We start from the raw sequence: 10032 nt of genomic DNA, 5'->3' as shown, positions 1-10032 counted from the left end.
TCAAGCTAGCCTCCATATCACATCTCCCAAAAACTTCATTTGCGCTGCCAACACCTCCAAATTCCAGATCTGCATCTGCACATCCTCAACCGGTACTGTTCCATTGAATTGCAACCACTGCCATGCTTCTTCTCACCTCCAGTCTCACGGATCTGCAAGATTACATCAAGCCTTGATGTATCAGCAATAGTGGTCATCTTGGTTCTAGTATCATCAAGGCAGGCAGAAGCGATTCAGAGAGCAATCAAAGAAAAGAGAAAGACCTACGAAAGAGGAAACTCGACTCCTCAAGAGTACCTCCGTTCTAGTATCATCGCCTGAGAGGTAACATTTTAACAACTTATAGCTTATGGCATTATGTATATGTGGATGTGGTTGTTAAGTTTGTATGCTCACTGTGACCTTGTTTGAGATTGTTACCACTGTGAATCTATTTTCCTTTTCATTGCCGAGCATCATCATCACCATTTCTGTTGAGATTTAGTACCCCTGTTTCCACCATCGCGGTTGATTTTGCCAGATGGCCTTTCTTCACTCGACCCTATACACCGAAAACGTCTCTTCCTTCTCAATTTAACCCAAAACCACCAACAACCACCAATTTAACACCAATTTAGGCCAAAAGCTGCGCGTCAAACACCCAAACCTCTCTTCCTTCTCAATTTAACCCAAAACCACCAACAACCCAAAATCATCACAACAAACAACCCAACATCATCTTTCACCTACATCAAACAAACAAACAGAAATGAAATCATAAATCCCATGCCAATTCGTTCAAAGTTGGTCCTCTAAGGCCGCCCTAACCAATTGAAACTATGGTGACCGGTGTGAAATGAAAAGTAGATGACCCCGAAAGCACGTTAAGGAACTGGAGGTGAGGGAGGAGGCTTTCCTCCTTTGCTTGGGCAGGGAAATTCTAGGAGTTTTTGGTGTTCCACTTGCGCATTTTTCACTCGTGCACCTCACTTGCTTTGGGCTCATGCCTACTTAGTCTAAAAATCGTTTTCTACCTTCACCCCCAGTTTCCATTTCATCACCTCCTTTCCATTTGGGCTTAGGCCCAATTCATTATTAGAAGCAAATTTGGTTTAAACACCTTTAATTATTTAATAGATCTATTTATAGAATACATAAAAAATAAAATATGTTTTTTTTTCTTATTATTTTACAAAAATCAATCAAAAATATTTTAAAAGGTTTTAGCACATGTGCGACCATTCTGTCAGCCTTGTGCTGGAAACCTTTTTCCTCTTTTTTTAAGAACTATCAAAAATTTATTTTAAAAGGTTTTAGCACATGTGCGACCATTCTGTCGGCCTTGTGCTGGAAACCTTTTTCCTCTNAAGGTTTTAGCACATGTGCGACCATTCTGTCGGCCTTGTGCTGGAAACCTTTTTCCTCTATTTTAGGAACTATAAGAAATATTTTAGAAGGTTTTAGCACATGTGCGGCCATTCTGTCAGCCTTGTGCTGGAAACCTTTTTCCTCTTTTTTTAAGAACTATCACAAATTTATTTTAAAAGGTTTTAGCACATGTGCGACCATTTTGTTGGCCTTGTGCTGGAAACCTTTTTCCTTTTCTTTCAAAAACTATCAAAAATTTATTTTAAAAGGTTTTAACACATATGCGACCATTCTGTCGGCCTTGTGCTAGAAACCTTTTTCCTCTTCTTTCAAAAACTATCAAAAATTTATTTTAAAAGGTTTAAGCACACGTGTGACCATTCTGTCGGCCTTGTGATGAAAACCTTTCCCTTTGTTTATATAAAAGATACCAAAAAATATAAAATGTTCAAAAACTAAACATTTTCAAACAAACAAACAATTTTTCAGCTAGAACTACGTAACCCTGTTTTCTCATTTTGAAAATACATAAGAGCAAGGTCAATCCTTGTCGGGCACAAAAAATAAAAAATATTTTTGTTTCTTTAGAATTTTATTTTCAGGGATAATTAAACATTTTGAAAAACCATATCAAGTTTGCGCATTTAATTAAAGGTACTGCCTTAGGGCAGGCGTTGTAGGGTACTAACACCTTCCGTACACGTAATCGACTCCCGAAACTAGAATCCGGTTGTCATAGAATAAGCCTTATCTTTTTATGGTTTTTTCCATAGTTTTCCAGAATAAACTATGGTGGCGACTCCAAACTCTTTTTCAAAGTGTTTTCTTTTTGGATCGTCGTCCCGTCGCGATTCCGGTTGCGACACAAACAGACTTGGCAAGCCTCTAATGTTAACACTCAAACACATATGCATGTTCAAATCAAAAGGTCTTTATGGATGCAATGGGTCAAGGAAAAGGGAGGATAAATAAGGATGAGAAGCTACAAACCAAAGGAAATAGAGGAGCAATGGGGAACAAGTGTAAACACAGTATTCGCACACCTAAAACCTCTAATTCAATCCTCTTCTTGACTCCTTTATTCACAAATTTTTTTAATTTTTCGCATTTTTCTATATTTTTTTTCTTTTTTTTTCATCTTGTCTCTTTTCTTTTCTCTCAATATTGGACATAACTCTAAGAGACAAGGTACACCATGTATTTACAAAAACACAAACAAGAAGAGGAACCAACCTAGCCAATTCATCATAATCTCCCAAGAGACCACACTTATTCCCAAAACAATTCCAAAGCTCCAAAATTCCCTAAGGTTAAGGTAAACATGGTTTTTCACTTAGGGTTAGTGTATAAGCTTCAAAACAAAGAAATGGGGAAAGCATAGGCTCAAAAGGGGTCATCAATGGATCAAAACAGGGTAGGCTCATTTGACTAGAAGGGCCCAATAACAAAGCTGCCTTTATCACTTTCAAACATGCATATCAATCAAGAATCATAAAAAAGAGTCAAGCTAAGGCATAAGTGCAAGCAATCAAGAGACATGTCACACACAAGAAAAATCATCAAATGGCTCAAATCTCGCACAAGGTAATTCTGTCACAATCAATCCAACCTCTCAAACATCATAATCATCTTTCCAAGCAAAGTAAAGCATGGATTTTAAGCAAATCAGAGTATTAGTGAAGTGAAAGACAAGTCTACAACCTAAACCAAGTCCAAAAATCAAGAGAAACATGCAAAACTGCACACAAGACAAAACAAAAACTACCTAGAAAACAAAAGAATTTAACGCATAAAACATAAACTAAAACAAAGAAAAAGTGAAAATCTCCCCCAATAGACCACACTTAAACTACACAGTGTCCTCAATGTGTCATAGGCATAAGATCAGAAATCAGAACAATGAACAGATCATGGACAAGTGTAACAAAAGTGGGAAAGGAGGAGGAGGGAAAAGAAAACTCCCCTGGTCATGGTGGCAGTTGCCAATTTTGGACTTTCAGGGAGAGATGTCTTCCACAACCGGGAGGTCATGGGGCTCACCCATTGACTATCTGAAATTGGGTAGATGATCCCAGCTTGCAAAAGCTTGGTCACCTCCTTTTTTATGACATCCATAGTCATAGGGTTTTGCCTTCTTGGTGGCTGCCTAACTGGCTTTGCTCCATCCTCTAAAAGAATCCTATGCATGCATGTAGACAGGCTAATACCAGGCATGTCGGCCAAGCTCCAACCAATGGCCTTCTTGTGCTTTCTCATCACACCAAACAACTTCTCCTATTGAACAGAATCAAGGGAGGTGGAAATGATCACCGGTTTCTTCTCATCATCCTCTAAGTACACATACTTGAGGTTATCTGGCAATGGTTTCAACTCAAGAGTGGGTGCCTGCAAGTAAGATTCATTTGTACTTCCTACAACATGGTTAATGTATTCCGACTCTAAAGAATTCACAGGTAAAGGCAGAACACCCATCTCATCACAATCCAAATCCATGTCCATCACAGATATGTCAACAACATCATCAATATCACGCATAGCATCAATATCCTGGACATCACAATCCTCATCAAAATCCACAACAATATCCACATCATTCTCAAATCCTGATTCAAATCCAGATTCAATGCATGGATGTAAAGAAGATAGAAAAAAATGCTCTTTCTCATTCAAATAATTAAACTCACCAACAACATTTTTATCAATAATGTCATCCAACATGTCAATCCTAAAAACAAAATGGTCCTTAGCTGGAAATTTCATTGCATCAAGAATATTAAAGTGAACAACAATATTAGCAAATTCCATAGACAAAGTTCCAGCATACACATCAATCTTGGTTCGGGCAGTTTTCAAGAATGGCCTGCCTAGGATAATGGGAGCGGATCCAGGAGAGAATCCCTCCTCCATCTCCAAAACATAAAAGTCAGCAGAAAAACTCAATTCACCAACCCTAACCAAGACATCCTCTATGTAACCTGTTGTGTGGGTAACACTCCTACTGGCCAACTGAACGAACACACCCGTAGGTTTTAAAGGACCAAGAGATAAATATTTATAGATAGACAAAGGCATGACATTAATAAAAGCACCTAAATCAAGCATGGCATTCTCAAATTTACTATTTCCAATCACACAAGGAATGCAAAATATACCTGGGTCCTTGCACTTTTCAGGGATGTGCGGGACCGGCTTACCAATAAGCACAGATACATTCCTGCCCATGCTGATCCTTTCATTACCTTTCATCTTCCTCTTGTTTGTGCACAGATCCTTCAAGAATTTGACATACTTCGGTATCTGCTTGATGGCATCAAGTAGAGGTATGTTCACCTCTACTTTCCTGAAGGTCTCTAATATTTCTTTATCCACCTCTTCCATCTTTTTGCTGGGAAGTGCCCTTGAAGGGAAGGGAAGAGGGATAGGACGATCATACAAAGGAGAAAATGTAGTGGTGGTAGTGGTGGGAGAAGGAGAAGGTCCACCTGGAGGAGAAGAAGAACCACCGAGAGAGGAAGAAGATCCACCCACCTCAAATGTCCTGCGTGGGCCAGACTGGTCCTCATTCTTGTGACAAGTAGCAGGTTTGGGTGTAGGTGTAGGAGTTGGCTCTGAAGGCACAACAGTCTGCTTCCCTGATCTGAGGGTTATGGCACTCATATTCTTCGGATTCTGCACGAGGGATGGTAACTTATCAGAAATCTAAGACTGCACCTGGTTCAACTGAGTTGCCATCTGACGCATCTGGTTAATGAGACTGATACGGTGGCTCCAGCCGTGAATATGGATTTAATGCAGTGGCATGCTTGGATGCAGCGGAAGTAGTTGCTTGTGGTGTGGCAGCAGCGGAAGAATGAGTTTCAATGGTGTAGGTGGTGGTTTGAAGAGCTGTTTGGTGAGGTGAACACTAGCTCAGGCGGCCTTCAATGGAAGGAAGCTAGGTGGAGAGGGAAAGCTCAATTTGGAGGTGACTTTTGGCAGAGTTTTGGATGCTGGAATTTGCTTCAGCAAAGATAAAACTCATTTAATTATCAAAAGTGTATACACGGTGCAGCCAAGGTGAGCTTTATAGACTTCATCATCCTTGGCCGGTGCTTAAAGTGTGTCCATGAAGTGTGGATCGGACTCCACGTGTACAAGCATGTGCAAAATGTGCTAAATTTCTAGAAGCCTACTTGTGTAACATGTTTTACACTATAAAAGCATGTGACAACATTTTAATTTGGGAAGGATTCCTGGTGCACCTCCTGTTGTGCTAAACTCACCCCTCCATGTGTGGAAATGTCTCCTTTATCCCTTTCCTTGGTTTTGGGTTGTTGGTCTTTATTTATTGGGCTTGGGCCCCACGTATTATCCCCTCCCTCTTGAGAAGGATTTGTCCTCAAATCTGATGGGTCATCGTTATTTTGAGGACTTATTTTTATTGACTCCATATAAGTTCCTCCAGGGTCAAATGTGAATCTGCAATAAGCATCAAACATATCACTGATTAGTTTCAATTGACTCAACAAGATGCATGAAAAAGTATGTTTAGAAGAAGACTTCCTAGTGTTAAATTGTTCAATTTTTATAGTTTTATGAAGCCTTACTTCTTTCAAAAATTTATTTTTGTCTTGAGTTAGTGCTAGCCAAAGAGGTAACCGTAACTCAAGTTGTGAATTGCCAGGTGTTGAAAATTCTAAAGTTTGAAAATATGGTATGACAATTTCTTTGAAAGACAAATTAAAATGGGAAAACTCCAAGATAGAAAGGAAAAAGTTAAAGGATGGAAAACCTCCCCTTAAAAATCTTGTTTCTATGACGAGTGTAGGAGGAGGTGGTGCTTACTCTTTTCCTAGTTCTTGCTCTTCTTCTTGTCTTATTGGCTCTTCTTCCTTGCTTCTTTCTCATCCGTCTATTTCTCTTTTTGTTTCTTCTTCTTTTATCTCTTGCTCTCTTTTCTCTCTTCTTTGCTCTTCTTCCCTTCTCTCTTTTGCTTCTTCTTCTCTTTTCTCTTGTTCTTTTCTATCTCTTTCTTCCTTTTCTCTTCTCTCTTTCTCTATGCTCTCTTGTTCTCTTCTCTCTTGCTCTATCTTCTCTTGTTCTCTTCTCTCTCTTTCTTCCTTTTTTCTTCTCTCTTTTTCTTTTCTTTCTCTTGATTCTTGCTCTTGTTTTTCTCTTTTTAATCTCTCAACTCTATATTTCCTTGTCTCTTCCCATAACCTCTTAAGATTTTCTAGAAACTCACTTTCCCTATGACAGAACCCACTTAAATTGTGAATGAATGACTGGCCTTCTCTAATAAGTTCTAAGTTTCTTTGAGATTCTGGAGGCACAAACTTTCTTCTCAAACAAACTTTCAATTCTTTCCAATTATGGATGAAAAATTTTCTACCTATCCTAACATGGTATTGTCTTTCTTCCCACCACTCTCTTGCATATTTTTCAAAACTAGAAGTGTAAAGACTAAGGATGTAAGATTCACAATCTCTAGAATAATAGGATTTGGATTTACTTCTGCTAACCATGAAGAAATGCATGTCATCAATTTCCCAAGCTAGGTATGTTAATACACTTGTGGTGCCATGTGTCCTACAAAATTGGGCTTTTCATATTTTTTCCAAAATGGCCCATGATGCAAAGAGTTTGCCTAAAATGTTTTAAACAACTAAATTACAATACAATTAATTTTAAAATGTCTAATTGGAGAGTCTTGAATTAATTTGTCTCCATCCCAATGCTCCAAATTGTATCTCCAAAATTTTCCTTGAAAATAATAGTGCAAATAATTAACTGAGAAAATTCAAATTAATTAAAATTAGAATTTCCGGTCAAATTAAGCACAATTAGCAGAAACGGGAAAATACCGGACAATTAAGCACAATTCCCTGATTAATTCTAGCACAATAAACTAAGTGAAATCAATAAAATATCGACTCATCAAAATAGACCACACTTAGTCTTTTTCACTCCTGGGCAAAATCAAGACGCAAAACAGGGAAAAGTTCAGAGGACATTAGGGAGGTGACAGACTCAACATGCAAAAAACTACGACTCACAAGGACAAACACAGAGTTGCACAGTTCTCAAGAAATCTGGACATTGAAAGCAAGTGGACAGAATCCCACACAGAGTCAAGGAAAGCAGATACTCAAGAAATCATCCAAGCAATTCAGAACATGGAAAAACAGTCAATCAGTTCAAGAGGTGAATCAAAAGTAACAAAACCTCACAGATTCACACTATCGGTGTTTCTCTCAAGTGTCTAGGGTAAACAGTGTCAACTCAATGCACTCAAGAAAACAAGCAACAAATAGTCTTGGCAAGCCTCTAATATCAACACTGAAAACATATATATGTTCAAATCAAAAGGTCTTTTCATGGTTGTAATGGGGCCAAGGACAAGGGAGGATAAATATGGATGAGAAGCTATAAACCAAAAGAAATAAAGGAGCAATGTGGAACAAGTGTAAACACAGTATACTCACACCCAAAACCTCTAATTCAATCCTCTTCTTGACTCCTTTATTAAATTTTTTTTTTCATTTTCTCATATTTCTCTATTTTATTTTCTTTTCTTTTCTCATGTTGTCTCTTTTCTTTTTCTCTCTATTTAGAACACAATTGTAAGAGACAAGATACACAGGATATTTACAAAAATAACACAAGATGAGGAACCAACTAGCCAACTCATCTGAATCTCCCAGGAGACCACACTTATTCCCAAAACAATTCCAAAGCTCCAAAATTCCCTAAGGTTAAGGTAAACATGGTTTTTCACATAGGGCTAGTGTATTAAAAATAAGGTAGGCTTATCTGGCTAGAGAGGCTCAAGAACAAAACTGCCTTTATCACTTTCAAACATGCATATCAATCAAGAATCATCAACAAGAGTCAAGCCAAGGCACATGTGCAAGTAATCAAGAGACATATCACACACAAGAAAGAACATAAAGTGGCTCAAATCTCGCACAAGGTAATTATATCACAATCAATTCAACCTCTCAAACATCATAATTATCTTTCCAAGCAAAGAAAAGCAAGGAATCCAACAAATCAGAGTATCAATGAAGTGAAGGAAAAACTGACAACCTAAACAACGTCCAGAATTCACGAAAAACATGCAAAACTGAACACAAGACACAACAAAACTACCTAGAAAACAAAAAATTTAACGCAGAAAATAGAAACTAATCAAAGAAAATTCAGAATCTCCCTCAATAGACCACACTTAAACTCCACAATGTCCTCAGTGTTTCACAATCATTAAATCAGAAATCAGAACAGTCAACAGATGATGGACAAGTGTAATAAAAGTGGGAAAGGAGGAGAAGGGAAAAGAAGAAAACTCCCCTGATCATGGTGGCAGTTGCCAATTTTGGACTTTTAGGGATATATTCTCCACCACTGGAGTCAACAAAGAAGTCTTGAGGAGGAATTACTTCAGTCTCCAGATTTGATCAAGCAGAGAGATGTGCTCCACAGCTGGGTCTAAGAAGTAGTGATTGTTGATGAGTGGGTTCAGCTGGTGCCCATTGATATTCAAGCTTTTGTGTACACTGGCACTCTTGTCTTCCACCGTGGGTGTTTGTTGATCAAACTCATGTGTACCTCCTACAACATGGTGAGTGCAATGTGGTTCTACAGAAATAACATGTAGAGGTATAACACCCAATCTCAGTGTAAAAAGTTGACCCTCAGATATACTCTCAGAACATGAATCAATTTCAAATGTAGAAACAATATCAACAACAGGCTCATATTCATGTTCTGTGCATGGAGAATAAACATTCAGACAAGATGGCAAAAGTTGTTTCTCATCTTGCAAACAGTGGAAATCAAAAGGATCCTCATCAACATCATCAACATCAACATACCTATCAATAGCATAATCATCAACAATAGAATCAATCATAGGTATGTTTACCTCCTCTCCTGTGAAAGTTGGTAGAGTGGGAGAAGGTGAAAATGGTCTAGCTATCTCAATGGTGCTGCTTATATCTGTCTGTTCCTCAACATTTTCATCAGACTCACAGTTAGTATCACCCATCAATAAGTTGGAAGTTGGTTGTATCAAAGAATTGATTTCAAAACAAATAGAGCAAGAACCAACTTCACAACCACATTTAAAATTTTTAGAAAACTGTGAAAGATCAAAATTTAATCCTAAGTCTAAAGCATCTTCAGTTTTCACAGTTTCTATGTAAAAATTGTAACGCCCCGACAACTTACAGGGACTGCTGACTGCCCCCACACAACAACACGAGGCTTTCCAGTGTGCTTTGTCCTCACTCACACACTTTCCGAGAAAACTTCCCGAAAGGTCACCCATCCCATAATTACTCTAGGCTAAGCACGCTTAACCATGGAGTTCTTATGAGTTAGGCTACCGAAAAGAAAATGAATTTGTTGATATGAGTAGCCAAATCAATTCCTTTAAGCTATCCTTCAACTGTATAGTCCCATACCTATACAGTCTCTAGATCATGTGACACCCGGGCACTGACGAGGGCGGGGAGTGATCGCCGATGCAAGAGGCATGGTGCAGGGGGCACAGACAAGGAGCGGCTCCTGGCAGGCTTCCAGTGGAAGGGGTACATGGACGAATCGAACATACACCGGAATGAGAGGGATCTAGAGACTGTATAGGTATGGGACTATACAGTTGAAGGATAGCTTAAAGGAATTGATTTGGCTACTCATATCAAC

The 10032-nt window shown here is 38.6% G+C and overlaps 1 protein-coding gene across 1 annotated transcript; it reads right to left on the bottom strand.

Annotated features, from left to right (window-relative positions):
• Positions 1-3621: 3621 nt before the first annotated feature.
• LOC106780150 lies at positions 3622-9373 on the bottom strand. The gene is made up of 5 exons (XM_014668404.1): positions 9251-9373; positions 4876-5016; positions 4500-4644; positions 4032-4436; positions 3622-3950 (listed from the first exon to the last, which is right to left on the bottom strand). Exons 1-5 carry the CDS (start codon positions 9371-9373, stop codon positions 3622-3624), a joined length of 1143 nt encoding a protein of 380 aa, XP_014523890.1.
• Between the last annotated feature and the right edge of the window lie 659 nt (positions 9374-10032).

Source organism: Vigna radiata, unplaced genomic scaffold (assembly GCF_000741045.1).
Source record: "Vigna radiata var. radiata cultivar VC1973A unplaced genomic scaffold, Vradiata_ver6 scaffold_370, whole genome shotgun sequence".
NCBI lineage: Eukaryota > Viridiplantae > Streptophyta > Magnoliopsida > Fabales > Fabaceae > Vigna > Vigna radiata.
This window is presented reverse-complemented; position numbering and strand designations above follow the sequence as displayed.